General features: G+C 50.4%; 1 protein-coding gene across 4 annotated transcripts in view; it reads right to left on the bottom strand.

Moving 5' to 3' along the window:
- The window catches only part of LOC122388936 (protein amalgam-like), a 54,082-nt gene extending 37,932 nt beyond the window's left edge, over positions 1-16,150 (bottom strand). For 2 of the 4 annotated variants that reach the window (XM_043380455.1, XM_043380456.1), the window contains exon 1: positions 15,980-16,125. In XM_043380455.1, coding sequence (XP_043236390.1) covers positions 15,980-16,028 — 49 coding nt within the window. In that variant the 5' untranslated portion in view covers positions 16,029-16,125. Of the gene's footprint in view, positions 1-15,979 lie in introns of all 4 variants that reach the window. The other 2 variants (XM_043380454.1, XM_043380458.1) reach the window with 2 other exon arrangements.
- Between the last annotated feature and the right edge of the window lie 578 nt (positions 16,151-16,728).

The following is a 16,728-nucleotide window of genomic DNA, read 5'->3' as shown; positions in this document are numbered from 1 at the left end:
TAGGACGTTCGGGAACTATTGCAGCGAACCCAAAAATTGATTGTGGTCAAATGAAAGGTCACTCCAATTCAACGGACTTTGCAAAGTAGCGGACAATAACGGTTACCAAAGGAAAGAAATTCATCAACTATGGATTGTATGGGCTCTGTGCAAAAGTACCTGTCAAATAGTCCCGTTACATTTCCAAGCCCACCCACTGCAGAAGAGCAGCCGAACGGGCTTCAAATACAAGGAAAATAGCAACAAAGCCAGTCTCAATCGGTGTAAAATTTTGCCGCCACCACTGCACCTTCACTGCGACCGCATTTGTCTGCCGTTGATAAATGCATGCTGGTCAGAAAATCGGTCAGGTGGGCGGGGACCAGACCGTTATGATCGAACGGTCGTGGACATTTTCCTTCTCGTCAACGGCCAACATGGACAGTGAGTGCACACGTGCATTCACATTTACTGATAAGAATGTGGATAGTGCAACGCTCAATTGTAACAGGTAATTGCTGATGAAGGTAGGAAGGTAAGACTTGAAACCATGTTTGCCTCATCATTAGTCGAAATTTGACCGCGTCTCTCAGCCATGCAAATGGCCCATTCGGTCTCCTCCACATGACATCGAAGACAAACCGCAGGCGTCAAACACGTGGCCGACTTGACACTCTACCCAGCGATGACCGGCATAAAAACAGTCCCAGCCCGGCTGAATGACGAGGTCGAGCGCCCTCCACAGCTCTGAATGAGCGCGATGAGCCGCCTGGCCTGACAGGTGGCGCGTTCGAACCGCTCATGTGACTGACTTATGACGCGGGCTCAGCGGTGGGGTGACCATGCTATGGGACGATTTCTTTTCAGTGTAGTTTTTGCTGTACGGAAGATGCCAGGGTAACGGTACAGTGTTTTGATATAGGCCTGCTAATGGCCACGATAAGATCGTCTATGACAGTCGTTAAAAGAAGCACGATATTTAGATGCTTGTTTACTGCAGAATTATGAGATCAATGACTTTGGCTCTTTTGCGTCCAATGGCGAGGAATGAATGAAAAGGTTCCCTTTTTCAAATTAAAATATTACTCCTTTTTTTAAATTTAGTCCGAACCTTTTGATAGGAAGGATTCACAAGGTCAGAGCCACCGCTAAGCGAAGCTTGTTGCGGTGACCCTGCCCTCTACCCTCCGATCACGCAATTCCGGTTCTATGGCAGAATTTAGAGTCCAAAGTTTAACGTGCGCACATAGCCGCGCACGGCCTCCCCTCACTGACTTCGCCTGGCTACGGCCTGCCACCAACCGCAACCATACCTGTCAGGAGGCCCATAAACGTCGAGCGCCCGTCGCGCTTCGAACCCGGACTGTTATAACCGGGAACGCGTGCTCTCACCACGCGGAGTCCAACGCTTTACCAACTGAGCTACGGGACCGGCAAATCCGGCTCCTTAATCCTTTATCCATGCAATATCAGCAAAACGACTGGCGAATAATGGTTACTTGCTGTTTATTTAATTACATTGTTGATCGGATAACGAGAATGATTCAACAATGAGCACTCGAGCAAATAGCAATCGACTTTGCAAAGCAAACTCACAGATCAGGTGGCTGGTCGATGGTTAACAAACCCCGTCGGTAAGTCCAGTCGGTAACAAACATGATGCACATGACTAGAACCCAGTCACTTACCTAAACACGCGAGTCCAACAGCTGTGCTAACGCAAAACAAGCTACCATTTACATAACACGACAGTCTTTTGTCGTCCCTGACGTAAAAAGAAAACGCCGCCGCGACGAGCCAAGACGCCTTAGAAACACTAATGGCTGCGTGGGTGTCGCACTGTGCCGAAAACGCCTCCTCGCCGAGACGCATCGCCCTGACGCTGATCTACGACACTTCGAGTTGATCTCAAGGGAGCGCTTTGGGGCCACTGCGTTTCTCTCATCTCTCAGAGCTCATGGTAGCCATCTGACGGAGCCGGAAACCCTCCCAATCGGAGGAGACAGCTCTGGGGCGCTCAGCGGCTCATCCCAGGGATATGACGGCCTGACACACACACTGACAGCCCGTCAACAGTGCGCCGAAATAGTCGCAGAGGGTGTCCCGTCACAGAGGGCTCGGGACTAATCTGACACGGCGCCATAACGACGCGTGAGGAGCTGGAGTCGATGGAAGACACTCCAAGGAGAGGAGGATGTGTGGAGGAGGCGAGCTCGATGAGCCCCAAACTGGTGATGGCGGTGACAGGTTTTAATAGATAATGTCGCCTGCAATTTTGTTTTTTTTTAAGCCGCTCAACGCTGATAGCTTATAATGATAAAATTGTAAAGATCCTGAGTTTCTTTTTGCGGTCGTCATACGTTATGATGCTCTGTCAGCCCTAGCAATCCAAACAAACAAATAATGAAATTTGAAGCTAAGCAAAGAAAACAAATACCAACTACGTAGTACCGTTTGTTACCGTCATTTTTGTCATGTCACTGTACCGATGTCTTGTGCTGTGCACGATGCCCATTTTATTAGCGTCTTGCAGACAAAATATCGTTACCAGAGCCGACTGCATCAAGACAGGCGAGTTATAGACAATGCTTTACTGCAAAACTATCTTCAGACTTTATGTAACGGTTTAGAATTGGCATGTTTCATGGCAACCATATGATTAAATGCATCGGCACTATGAATAAAGGCATCGGCAGTCACTTCTTATCACAAGCGTACATAACTGGTGGAATGCGTGCAATTTAGAGCACAATGGAATGCCAAAATCGCGAAATATTTTTTTTGACACAAAACATACACAGCATGTCATCACGTCTGTGTTTTCGGGGGACTCACTCATCACGGCTACGATAAAGCCAGAGCGTCACCTCCATAGGCGCATTCGACGCCATTGACCCGTGGTTCATATTTACCCACAGCGCTGCTTTATTCTCCTCCACCGCAGCGTCCTTTCAAAATAACGGCGGCGTCTTTTCACACTGACAGACAGCGCGTCGGGACCGCCGCGACCGACCCGGGGGACGGTTACGGGGGTGACCGATCACCTCGAGAGGAATGTGCCGCGACCGGGGACACACCCGGGTCACCGCGGCGACCTGTCACTCGCCGGGGGTCTCGGGAGAGTAAGTGGTTTGGTGGACTGTCAGGAGTTTGGGAAGTTCAGTTTTTGTCTACTAGCCTCAGAGCTGAGACATGGGAGCTAGTCTCGTCTCGCAGTTCTATGAGAAGATGTGCGCTAGCATTGACGTGGTTCGCTGGCCGCCCGCCCCCTGAGGGCAGTCACCGTGCCCCCTCCGATATCAGGTTTCCGTGAGGTGCATACCGCGCACCCTGAGGTCACAACTAGGTCAGTCCGATCGGCCACCGATGCCGCGGGGAGGGGAGGGGTGGCCGCTCGCCAGGAAGTCGTGTTCCATTGGCACCTCGTCATCGCACCTGGCCGTCTGTTAGTAATCAAAGCAACAACGACGACGAGACAGACGCGTAAATACGGACCGGCCGAAACGTAAACAATGAATGGAGCCGGCAGCCGCGCGGCGGTGCAATGCTCGTGTGAGCGCTGGCGTACGGAAGGGCGCACAGACGGGCGGAAGAGGTGCAGTTGGTGGTCCGTGGGCGTGATAAGAGACACACGTGCGCGGAGGCCAAGCCAAACCACGGTCAGTCACCTGCCGCCCGCGGCCCGAAAAGCGCTGTCAGATCCTTCAGCCGGTGGATTCTCCAGTCTGCAGCGACCACCCACAGTCCTTCAGAGATCGTCAGTGGGCCAGCAGACCGAACTTCGTACGTCATCTGGCAGCTCTGGAGTGCTGCCAACTTCGCCACTTTGCGGCACTGACGTAGCGCGGTGATAGCGATATTCACGGGCAAATTGGTGATGCGGCTTGTCACTACGCCAGCAAATCACGTCCGTCTCACTAAATTTCGAGTCAAAGTTTCGAGTTTCAGCAGGCCTGTTTAAAATGTGTACGTGTATTCACTGTAACACCGACCGCCCTTGCCCATCAAGTTCTCTCAAAAACACAGGTCGTCGGATTAAATTATCCGCCTCCATGGAACAGACCAGACAGGGTGCATGTTGACGTTGAGTCGAACAGGCTGTCGGGCCGACAGGGTGTCTGTTGCTGTTCCTGAGTAGACTGGGCGAGTGATGCGCCACAGCCAGACCCTGCATCGCTGTCAGCCCAGACGCGCTACTGGCAGAGGCAGAGGGTAGTGTGTTTCCAGTGCCGAGGGATGGGTGTCTTACAAGTGGGTCGGACGTGTTATAACGTCTTTGTCTGTGAAGGGTATTAATTGGATGACCTTGCATCCTAAGGGGTTAAAGCAAGTGAAGGAAGTCCTCGAGCTGTGACAGGTTGGGTCAAATCTGAAGTCAAAAGTGTAACGTTTAACCTTACTTAACAATGGGATCGTTTTTATAGCTCCACTATATAACTTGTCATTGGACTAAGGGGCACCCCGCAATTATATAACCCAGATAAATAATGACGTATTTAAGGTTAAGGAAAATGTCACTGTACTTTCCTTCAGCACCGCTCGCAGTGCAAGTGAATATGAAGTTAGAACTTTGACCAAAAGTATGCCACTCCGGGACACTACCACTACTTTACTCAGTTGAGCGTGAATTGGTCGCCACAAGTGGAAAAGAACGCACTGGAGTGACAAGGAACATTTCATTTGAAGGGCGCGCGACAACTTTCCTGGGTCAGCGGCAGCGGCTATTGTCTGCGGAAATCTACGGCTTCTGTTTCCCTCTATTGATAAAAAGCACCCCGTATTTTTAGTTGCAGGTACGCGGCTTACATGATACCTACGTCTATGAAGTGCCGAAGACTTCGAATACGATTGCAAAGAAGAAGGAACGCACAAGGCAACTACTCAAAGTCTAGAGCTAAAACAATACCTCTAACTTCATCCCACACCCCCATAGTCAGCGCCGACCACCCGCGTTATTATAATTGCAGCGGCGGATGGTCTCAGAACAATGCCTTCTTCTCACCAGTCTCGCACCTCTCTGACAATGAATCAAACCTGGACACACCCACCGGGCTGCACTGTTCCGCGTGCACTCATCACACCCTGCATACATTGTGCCAAGCCCTCTCGCACGGTACGCACACTGCAATGAACGCCTGCGCTCAGTGCAGAGAGGGACCCTGCCTGAGAAGGCTGCTCCCCCACGGCACGGCTCAATGGTCGGAAACGGGCCACGGGGGGAGAGTGTTTCGCAACACGACCTCCTGCATGTCATTGAATGAGCGATCTACGAGAGACGGACGAACGTATGTAAGGATGGGCTCACATTTGAGTTAGTGGGGGATGGATAGGGAAGCGGTACATCAGTATGATGATGTATGAATGGATGATGTATGGATTGGACAGAGGAACATCAGTATGATATTATGCAAGGACGGTGAAAGGGTCACATCATTGAGGCATTATCCGGGCAGCATACGAGGAGGGGGAGGGAGAGAGAGAGAGAGAGAGAGAGAGAGAGAGAGAGAGAGAGAGAGAGAGAGAGAGAGAGAGAGAGAGAGAGAGGGAGAGAGAGAGACGACTAGACAACGACGACGACGGAGAGAGGTACGAAAGACGGAGAAGTCGACAGCAGACAACTAGTCTGCAGCGGCGCGGCGGTAAGTATACCGTTACTGCAGACCGATCAAACTGGTGCACAGTCGCCGTGCTGTCTCCATCAGTCACTGCGGCCTCGTTCCCAGTCGTCAGTCGTCCCCGAGCCGGTCCCGAAGAGCCAGTCACGAGACTGATCACGTGACCGGCCCGGGGCGCGGCGGCTGCGCCCAGGGACAGGCGCGAAATTACGGTTATTTATTGTCCGCCGCACACTATGAGTTGCGAACGATTTGGTGCACGTCCAATTGTGCCTCAGCCAGTAGTGCATCGGTGCAATGCTGCTTCCACAAAGTTGACTTGAGCTCGTTTAAGATATCTTTCAGCGTTTTACATGTTTTAGAGGCAAAAGCATAAATGGCTCGATATGGCTCGATTCTCGATGAATGGGAAAGGATGACTTCGGTACCAATGCAATAAGCCGTTCCTAGCCGATATTTTTCATCGTTTGTTGAAGATTTATGATAAACTTTTGATAAGACCCCAAGCAAAATACGCTCTCCGTATTTTTATGATGCAAAAAGAACATAAAAGCATCGCACCCAATTCCAGTCAACATCAGTCTGTAAATATGCCACATCGTACATTTTCCTATGCCTATTTGGAACGTCGGACTCGGTTCGAGGGTTTTCAACACCCGTTCACCAATGACAGAATGCCGCTCACCACACTCAAAACTTTTTTACTACCTCCTGGAGAGTTCATTTTCATCAAACCCGCAAGATAATAGTATATTGAAAGGGTAACTCGCTGCTACCATTATGTGCATAGTAACGGCACGTGGTTAATATGAACTTATTCGCCAGCGAAGAGTATTATTACCATGTAAATATCAATATTACTCTCGCGATCCAGAACATCACGAACACTCTTTCCTCCTGGGTATCGTGACTCGGGTACAGATAGTCGTTTCATGCGTGGATCTTGTTTACCCTCGTGAAGATGATATTTGAAATGGAAACGATCAGCCAATCAGAAACGAGATCGGCCGTTTGCGGTTTGAAGGCCGCGCGCATCTGTCAGTTTTCGGCCGTTGGTCTCCGAGAGCGGATGTGAGCAGTGTCGGTGCCGCGCGGCGTGGCCTTTGGTGATTGTGCTTGTGTGTTGTTCATCGCCTATAGAGCCTCTGTGGACATTTTATTGTAAGTACCGATGTGCTAGAGCATTGCGTGCCGTTGAGTGGTGCTAATTTGACCTGGTTAACAGGACCCCGTGCACGGCCACGTGGCCTAGTGTTGTGAGAACGTACATTAATTTTGTTGTGATGCTACAAGTTTATGCATTTTGTTGGTGACTTTGAAAAAGCCTTGCACTGTAGTGATCCAGTCTCATTATCTCACGCAGACGGGCGACCACCCAGGAACTCCGTCGCTCACTTCAAATATTGTGCGCTCTGCCTAATCCAATATGAGGGCGCTGAATGTCTTGTATTCATATTGAAATTGCATTCAAGTTGTATCGTGGTGTTTATTTACCGCTTGTGCATTGCTGAACGCTTTGTATAAATTTGTATGAATAAGTGAAGAGTCTCACAATGTTCATGGTTGGTGTGCCCCTCGTATTGTTTGTACGGAAGCCAAATATACCTACATTGTTGCTCTTGAAACATTTTTTTTTAGTTGGTGAGCTCCGGTTAACAGAAGCTTCGTGAAGCTTCTGAAGGAAGCGTCTGTGGGTCTGTTACCATCCTCACGGGGGTTTACACTAAAGGAAAGAGTAAACATTACCATGTGACAAAGGGTAGGCCATAAGAATATACTCTCTGTAGGAGGGTAAAGCACAGAGTAGATGATGCGTTACTCCCTAAAAAAGGGTTCCGTTAAAGATTTACCCTTTCAAAGAGTGTAACCCAAAAAATGTTACACTCTAGACAAGAGTAAATCAAAAGAGTTTACCATTCAGAAGATGGTAAAAAACGTCTGTGTGTCATGTTACCCCTCCCTGGCGAGTTTACTCTTCATGAAAGAGTAAAATTTACCATCTGGAAGGTGGTAAAAAACGTCTGTGTGTCAAGCTACCATGCTATGGCGGGTTTACCCTTCAGGAAATGGTAAAAAAGTTTTCAGTGCAATAGTAACAACTATCACCACCAACACGTTGGTCACCACACTCGAGCTGCCGCCTGTCCGCCGGCCGTGTTGCTCGGTAGGCCCCAGGGGACGTGTCGGCTGGTGCCAGCGAGCTCGGCTCGGTGCCTCTAACCGCGCTGACATGTATCCCAGTACCAGATGACGGTATAAATATTTGTCGGCGCCCTTTGAGGGACCTCAAAAGGGCGTGGGCTGAGCACTTTCAAAAAACCAAAACAATCTAGGGGACACAGGGGGTGTCATGCGTTTGATTACTGATCCACTGTAGGTATGATCCCACTGAGTAAGCAGCTACGGTTCGAAAAAATATCGCCTTTTCGAGAAAATCCAGATGCATATTCGAGTCAAATGAGATGCTTGCTTGCCATTGCTATGCAGAATGGCATTGACACTGTCCAGGCCATATAGCTTGTTGCTTGCATTTATTAGGTTCATGAGATGTTAGGTGCTGGTATGGGGTGCCTCATGTTTTTTTTTCTTTACGGAGGAGGCCTCATTTAGGGGCCACCCCCAAAGTCTGAGTACTCAGATCACGTGACCTGCAGATCTAAACCAGCGACTCCCCGGAATGTGCAACACTGGTACATACATAGAGTGGCGCCTGGTTACCTCGCGTCAGGGCGTAAATACATGCTGTCCGGAAGGCACAAAATGTCCCTGAGCGACGGAACGACCTGTGAAAGACCGCTCCCTTAGTGGTCTAGATGTCAACTACGGGTCCCGTAGTTGACATCTAGCGCACTTCCAGCACTTCCAGCGATACATTTGGACGGAATTTTACCAAACGAGAATAACATTTGACAGAACTGGCTAAAGTGAAAAAGGTTACAGATAAGGCCGACAAGCATCATATGCATTTACGTTCAGCGCATTTTGAAGTCCGATGAATCAGTAACTTGACGCAAATAAACCTTTTCGGCACCGATATCGTTCCCTATCGATGCTGGCGATGCTGCCAAATCTTATGTAGTTAGATGGGCATCATGATGTGCTACTGAGTGAGCCTGGGCTTCGTCTATGCAGATGCTAGAAAAGTTTGCAAATCCGTCTGTATCGGGGACTGCGCGGCGATGCAGCCGATGATCATACCCGAGTGACACATGAAGTGCCGCTAATATCACAGAGCAAGGTGTGGCCACTGCCACCACACACAGTCATCGACCACCAGTAGGTAACTTTCAGCGGAAAGCCGAGCCACTGCACGTCACCGCCGACCAAAAATGGCGTACTTTCACTGCCGACCGCAAGGGGTTAGATCGCCTGAAGGGCGCACACAACAGGGAGCGGCCTGCTGTGGTAAAAACGCGGCCGGTCGACGACAGTGTCCTCGGCGGCACTTTCCTTCCTCGCCGGCTCGGCGAGGTGGTAGAGCGGTAGAGGGTGGGTAGGGGGGTGGTGAGACGCTCACTTGGTCACACCGTTAGTCATCGCGGGTCTTCCACCGAGGGACAGGAGGTGACGTGACGGGTCACGGTGGAATCACGGAATCGTCACGGAAAGGTCACGGAACGTCACGGAATGTTCACGGCACGGATGACACGTCACCGGTGAATGTCTGCCGTCGTCTGGCCTTGGCTGAAGGGAACACTGGCTGCCGATGAGGGCCAAGGCGAGGCTTTAATCGGGCCGAAGACGGTCGCCTGCGACATGCTGGCACGCCGAGCGATAGTCCAAGTGATATCCCTTCTGCAATCTAGGGAACATTCCGCTTGTTGATGCATTTGACGTGATTTGTCCGATAGTTTTACCTGAACAGGTAATTCTGTTGGTTTGAGAAAAAGGCAAGCCACTGGGTTTCCTACCGGGTGTCAAAGTGATAAAGAAGTGCAAAACTCCAGAACCGCTATGGCTTGCGGACAACGGTTGCAGGAAGGATGGCTGGAACATAAATTGAGGAAGCCGCAGTGCCAGATTTCATTCATGACATTTTAAAGTCTTCTACCAATTAAGGAACGAATTACAATTCCTTTTTAGACACAGCAGGCCGTAGGAAACGAACCCTTCCGGGTGGGGCGTTGAACAGATGACTTCTCAGATAACAGTTGCGCATAACTTACTTACTACATAGGTACACGTACAACATTTATTCTCGACAGTTCACGTAGGAACATAGTTATTTCAACATACCATTGAAACATATTTATCTCAGCTCAATTTAAACGGAAGAAAATGACCTGCGTGAATTAATTCAACGACAAGCGCTGCAAATGCATGCGACAAATTTATTCAAGGACGATCGACCGCTGTTCGAATTCATCCACTGAAACAGAAATGGCGACAAGGAGGGAAAGCATGCAAGAACGACCGACATCGAGGCGAGATTGATGGATTTAATCGCCGGAGACGGGAGGTCTGCAAAGTCACTGATTCTCAATTCGCCAGACCACAGGGACATGGTGAACCGTTCAAGGAAAAGGCATGCAAACGGTGAAAGGGAGCGAACTTCACGTGACTAGCCGGGTGCGGCATCACGTGAGTCAAGTGGCATAGAAACCGGCCTCGTAGTGACCGAGTGGAAACACAGCGAATGATTCAAAGTCAATATTACCAAATATACGTGGTGCACTCCAGAAGTTTTGAGACTTTTTCAGTAGAGACAGTTGTCTGTTTCAGAGAAGCATGAAACTTGTATGACTCTCGAAACGGAACTTCCCGAGTCCAATGCACCTGTTTTAGCGCTCCTGTCACTGCCCTGAAGGCCTGCTGATAGGCCTTCAAAGTGAAGGTGCCCAGGGCCTCTGTCACAGCCTCACTCATCTCCTCCACAACCTCCGAAAGACGGCCCCTGAGCTTCCCTGTCAGTCCATGGGGAACATCCAGAAGCCAGGGGGCCAGATCAGGACTGTGGGAAGGGATACGGACGGTTTTGACGCACATCTGTGTCAGATAGTTCGTCTCCATGGTGGACTTGTGGGTGTGTGCGCTGTCCTGGTGCAGGAGCCCCTGGCCAGAGTTGAAGAGTTCCGACCTTTTGCGGCGAAATCTCTTTCTCAACTCCCTCAGAACCTTCACGAATCATTCCCTGTTGACAATCTGGCCGTGTAGGGGACCCAGGTTATGAAGTTTTTGCCTTTTGTTCTAAGTAAGGGATTAATTTGAGCTTCCCAGGGGACCTGCGCTGTCTGCCTTTATTGGGTCTGAAGAAGTCAGTGTGTTTTCATTGGACCTTTTGTCTCTTGGTCTCATGATGGTAAAAATACATCCAGCTTTCTTCTCAAGTCACTTGAGAGCCAATTTACTATGTTTCTCGGGCATTTTTGCCAAGCTAATCCCAAAATTTTATTGCACAGCGACCCTCCAAGTTGTCTTCATATGAACAACCTGACTGTGCTCTACACTGGTCACTGTGACAAGCCGCGTGCGACTTGCCATGTTCAGGGTGACGCCGTTGCCGTCTTTTGCAACGTAGAAAAACAAAATTACGCAAGTACGTTTATAATAACTGTGGTAAGGACTTGTGAGAACAGCAAGTATCTAGCACTGTTCATATGGATTTTACAAGGCCAGTCTCAAAACTTCTGGAGTGGACGACGTATGTGCTATTATATAATGTGCCAACATTGTCCATGATCTCAGCGTATCGTATACACGATATTGATCGTATAGGAACATTATTAGAATACAATAGGCTCGCTGTACTAGTCAGATCGCTTGAGAGTAACAATTCGGTCGTATAGGTGTGCCATTTAGGCTCTGCACTTCCTCCTGTCTTCTTTCACGCAAAACATATTCCTTACACCCCTCCTTTACAGCTACACACACCCAGCGGTTGCACCCATCTGTCAAGTTGGTCAAGCACAACCCGCGTGAGTACCTCTTGTAACTGGAGTCATCAGAACACAGCTTTTTATCCCGCCAGACTCGGTTTTTGCTCGGTCGCGGTGCGTGACGCATACGGAGCAGTCAGCTCTCGTGAGTGGGCTCATGGGACACGGTGAGGGAACGCCCACAGCAGGAATGTGATCACAGTTTTGTTGGCGAGAATATGAGGACGACACAGAGTGGAATGGGTCGCTGACCTAATGGACCAAACGGGACTCTTTGGCATCCGACTTTAGAGCTTCAGGAGCTTGCCATGTCTGTAGAATAAGGGGGCTTCTTCGACGCTTAAGGAGGGTGCAGAACAATGTTCTAGCTTTCCTTTCATTTTCGTTTTTCCTGCAGAAAGATGCCGCGCGTTCGGTAATTTTCTCTCTTTGCTCCGCGATATGATCGAAGATAAAAAAGGACTGGAGTGCACCCACCTGGGCTCAGGTGTCCGATTTAGAGCCCCGCCTCGAGGGCAGGCGTTCAACTGACGTAGTCAAAAACCAAGCAAAAACCGCTGTCTGGCCGCGTCTCTCTCTCTCTCTCTCTCTCTCTCTCTCTCTCTCTCTCTCTCTCTCTCTCTCTCTCTCTCTCTCTCTCCCCTCTTTCTCACCCCGTCCTGTCCACTCTCTTCCGTCCGGGGATGTGATGTTATTAGAGCGTTTTTGCGGCCGATCGTGTTTCATTCGGTCCCTCGGTCCCGGCCATAGCACACCTACTTACTGGCACACAATGGATGGCGACAAAGGGCAAGAAACATTTAATCCGATTGCAGTAAAAGTGAAAAATGTGCCGGTCAAGAAGCCCCATGCTGCAGGTGAAGTGTTTGAAATGTTGTGTTGACTCACAAAAAGATGAGGAAAAGGCTAGCGCTTTTCTAGCCTTGACATCAACGTCCGAGTCAACAACCTGGAATGCATGACCGAACACTGTGTGGTGTGTGCAGCGTACACCCTCGAAATTAATGCAAATAATTTAGACTTGCGAGCGAATTGACTTACACCCAACACTGATTCAAATAGCATATTCCATAAGATGCCATGCACCTCATCATCGATATGAATCATCCTCACGCATGCCGTCGCTTGGAAGTCAAATATTCCGTGCATTTTATAACAAACTATCCGTTTCCGACGCCTCAAAAGCAGGCCAGATCTCCGATCCAGGTAAATTATTCTGCTGGAATCGTTGTGAGGCATTGTATTCACACGCCACCCACCTGGGAAGGGGTTCATTTGTAGGGGCGTCACCACGACAGTAAGGCACGCACACCCCGACACAAGGGTTAAACGGCACCGCCGCGGAATGACCCGGGGGCCATTCCAGGGAGCCCGGGATGGGTCCGGGCGCCATCAAAGCGCCCAATGAGCGCCCAATGAGCGCTCCTTGCAGCCCGGGCGCCGGGCGCCGGGCGCCGGGCGCCGGCAGAGAGCTGAGAGTCTTCCCGGCTCTCAGCTCTGACCCTTGGCCCGGTCATGCAAATGGCGGCGATAAATTGACGGCCACCCTCGAATAGCTGAGTAATGGACCAGGTGACGACGCCCCGGGCCGTTTGCGGCGAGACGGTGCCGAGACGACTGCGGGGCAGAGAGGCAGACGGACTGCGGCAAACGGCGCCGCACTGCGGTGATTTGGGAGAGGGCGGAGTGGAGAGAAAAGGAAGAAAAGGGGCAAAAGGTAGAGGTCAGCGCACGTAAAATATAGGAGAGAGAGAGATGGAGAGAAAGAGAGAAAAAAAACGTGGAAGAGAGAAGCAGCCGCGGGAGAAAAACGGACATAACTCGAGACACAACGAGAAATGCGAATATATAAGCAAAACTGAACATAATGTGAGGAAAAGGTGAGGTAAGGAAAGAAATCAAAGCGGTGATCCAAAATAAAATAACATCAACGCGAGTATAATCCGATGCTGGAGCATCTCGTCGTGGAAAGCCAATCTGTGACCGGCCGACCGCCACACCGCCTGGCTGAGGGCAGAGGCTGCAGCGGGCGGCAGTAGCTGCGACGACGGCGGCGGGCGGCGGCGAGCGCTGTGAGAATCCTCTGCAGATAAGCAAACAGACCGCCGCCCCCGCCCCCGCCGGCCACGGCAGGTGGCGGAAGCAGCAGCTGCACCACCGAACCCAGCCGGTCAAGGCCGGAGGGCAAAAACGAGTACACACTGCAACTTCGAATGATGAAGAACGTAGCTTTTCTGTCAGATGCCGATGATGTGCTTAAAGCTTTCAAACTATTGAAACAATTTTTTTGCAATGATTCATGGTGGTCTTTTCATATCGTTAGCTGCGTCGAAATAAGTCATACTGAGAGCTCAAAGCAGTTCATTAGGCTGCATTCCTTCCATCGGATTATCCCATTGTCTGCCAAGAGGTTTGGCTTTATCAATTAAAATTTTGTTGGACAAAGTCTTACCTCTCGTAAATCAGACAATCACCGGCTCGCTGCACTGTGTCGTAGCCATTTTTGTGACTTCACCAAAGACTAAAAAGCCAGTCACAATCGTTGTTCATGTCTAACGATAAACAAGGAAACTACCGGTAGACCGAGACGCCAAAACCTGATTTACCATGGCACGACCGCGTGAGCTGGGGGCCGGGGCTCTTATCACCGGCGTCATCTCGCCTGCCCTGCCCTAATCCAGCAATACAGACGACTGTGAGTCTCAATTCTGAGCTGAACCAATCGATCACACAGGTAGGCAATGGTGAACAGTACAAACTATGGAACAAAAAAGCCGCGTGTAATTTTTTGTAACGGATCGGCATCGCTCCCTCTGCTCAACCACTCGAAAGAGTTCAGGCTTCAGGTCAGATGAGGGTAGATGAGGATCTTCAATATGTGGACTGAAGCCAGTAGAACAGCCACCGTGCTCTACTCTCTTCCAACTCTGAAATAAACACCTCTCCCGCCGGGCCAGGGAGGGAGTATTTACCCTGGCGATAAGCTCCCTGGATGATTCTTGGCCACGGGACTTAGCAAGAGAGGCACCACGGCATGGTCTGTCAGTCTCATAGACCGCCAGGCCGGCCTGCATAGTGCACAGGTTTGCATTTTAAACGGGCTATGTTGTGTGGGCGGATACGTACAGATCACGTCTTCTTAGACCAAACATTCCTACATTACTGTATAAGCCGGGATCTGATGAGATCTGATAAGAGGCAATGCCAGCCAGCCAAACAGACAATTGCCCAGTTTCTCTGTCGGAAACTTCATAACGTGAGGGATTGCCCGTGTGTGGGCGGAACAGCTGCCCAGGCCAGTAACTCACTCCTGTAACAACCGGTAGTTGTCTGGTAGAATTGGAACGGACCGCAATGCCATGAATAACAACAGCCACATGCTGTTCATCTCCGCTGCAGGGAACGGTAGACGCAGCTCGTAGATCGATATGCCGTAACGTGGCATGGGGCATTAACAGATGGACGCATTTATCAAGGAGAGTTATGTAGCAGACAGCAGACAGAGAATGCGTTTCAACTTAGACTCCATGATGCCTGCAGCTGAGCCTGCTTAACCAGGAGCCTGCCACACTGTCGCGCCAGGTCCCCCACAGGTAGCTTAAACCGTACTAGTTAGGTAACGATTTGCAACTTATGTTCTTAACTTCTTATAAAGTTGCAAGCACGGACACGCCAACCAAAATGTTCACTCATTGCTGCACCAAACACCTGTCGCCAGTGAATGAAGTCTGAATGTCAGTTTGCCCCCAACATCCCCTCTCTCGCCTCTGACCCGCTCAGGTCATTTGACAGGTTTGACAGATTTGGAACCGGTCCACGTGGACCCACCGTCCTGTCAGTCGAGCTATGCCACGGTTATCAGACTTGTCCAACGATTTGTCATAGAGACAGTGAGATAGACAGCTTCGATGATGGTTAACGGCGCAAATAAATTAAGTATAACTGATGCAGTGCAAATATGATGGGACACTAGCAGACGACGGATTAGTAGAGTTTGATCCGAAGTTCACTCACACAGTCTTATCTGACAGATTGTCTGACACTGGGTAAATGAATGAATGAACGGATGAATGAATGGGCCCAGCAGGTTACCGGATGTATCGTAAAGGTCCTTTCATGGTGCTAACGGCAACGTTACCGAGTAAATGTTTTGTCCAGGTGAAACGAATTGTTCATCTGGAAACTTCTCAGGTTGCCTTATGGCTAAATCCTCAAGCTACCAAATGGGCCATTGAGATCACCAAACGAATCAGCAAGGTTACCTGAACGGCCAAGAGGTCTGTGACAGGTCACTCTGGTGATGTGACAGGTCGGAATGACGGAGCATAAGCCAGGTCGCCCAAACCATGTGGCAGGTCCGCCAGGTCATATGACAGGTCCCCAGGTCACTAGTCCCCCAGGTTATGCGACAGGTCCTCAGGTCAGGTCACTAGTCCCCCAGGTCAGGTGACTAGTCCCCAAGGTCAGGTCACTGGTCCCCCAGGTCCCCCCGATTCCCACTGAACCCACCTACGGAGACGACCAGCAGAGTCAGCAGAGCAGCAGCAGCGCACCACATGTCTCCCCACTGCGCGGCCGATGTCGACTGTCGGTCACCTACGGTCCGTCCGAGCACGCCGCGCCGCCCCGACTGCCCTGCGCCGGCCACCTCGGGGCCACCTGACCGGGCGGCGGGCGGCGGCGGGCGGCCGCCGCCGGGGGCGCCACCGCCGCGGTCCGAGAGACAGAGAGACGGGGAATAGGGTGAACTGTGGGATTTGGAACATGGGGGAGAGGAGTTGGGAGTCGGATTTGCAGTTTTACTCGACTTTTTTGTAGAAAAGTTGCTGCATGTTGTGACGCCAGCAATGCAGTCACACATTTTTAATTCAACATACAAAATAGGGACGTGTCTCCCCGAAACAGCCCTTACGGGTTTCCCTGCTGTATGCTAGACTCAAAGGTGTCAATAATGTGCATTGCCGGTTGTTGCTGGGAGATAAGGCCCAAGTGACCTGTCATATGACTTGAGTGACCGTCGACGGACGAGAGACCGTAACTAATAATAAGCATAAATCCACCGTGAACGTTTCAAAAACGAATATACGAGCACTATGCAGATCCCAAAACAAACCTCGAGGCCGTGCAGCGATATAGCTGTAGCTACTGTTTGCGCAATTCATAGACAGTGTATGTGCGGTGTGACGATAGACTGTGCCGCACAGCATAGACGGTATATCGATAGACTGCACTGCAATGCATGATAGGCATTAGGCAGT

Source organism: Amphibalanus amphitrite, unplaced genomic scaffold (assembly GCF_019059575.1).
Source record: "Amphibalanus amphitrite isolate SeventyFive unplaced genomic scaffold, NRLGWU_Aamphi_draft 000339F_arrow, whole genome shotgun sequence".
Lineage (NCBI taxonomy): Eukaryota > Metazoa > Arthropoda > Thecostraca > Balanomorpha > Balanidae > Amphibalanus > Amphibalanus amphitrite.
Note: the sequence above shows the minus strand (reverse complement) of the source record. Positions and strands in the feature narration are given on the sequence as shown.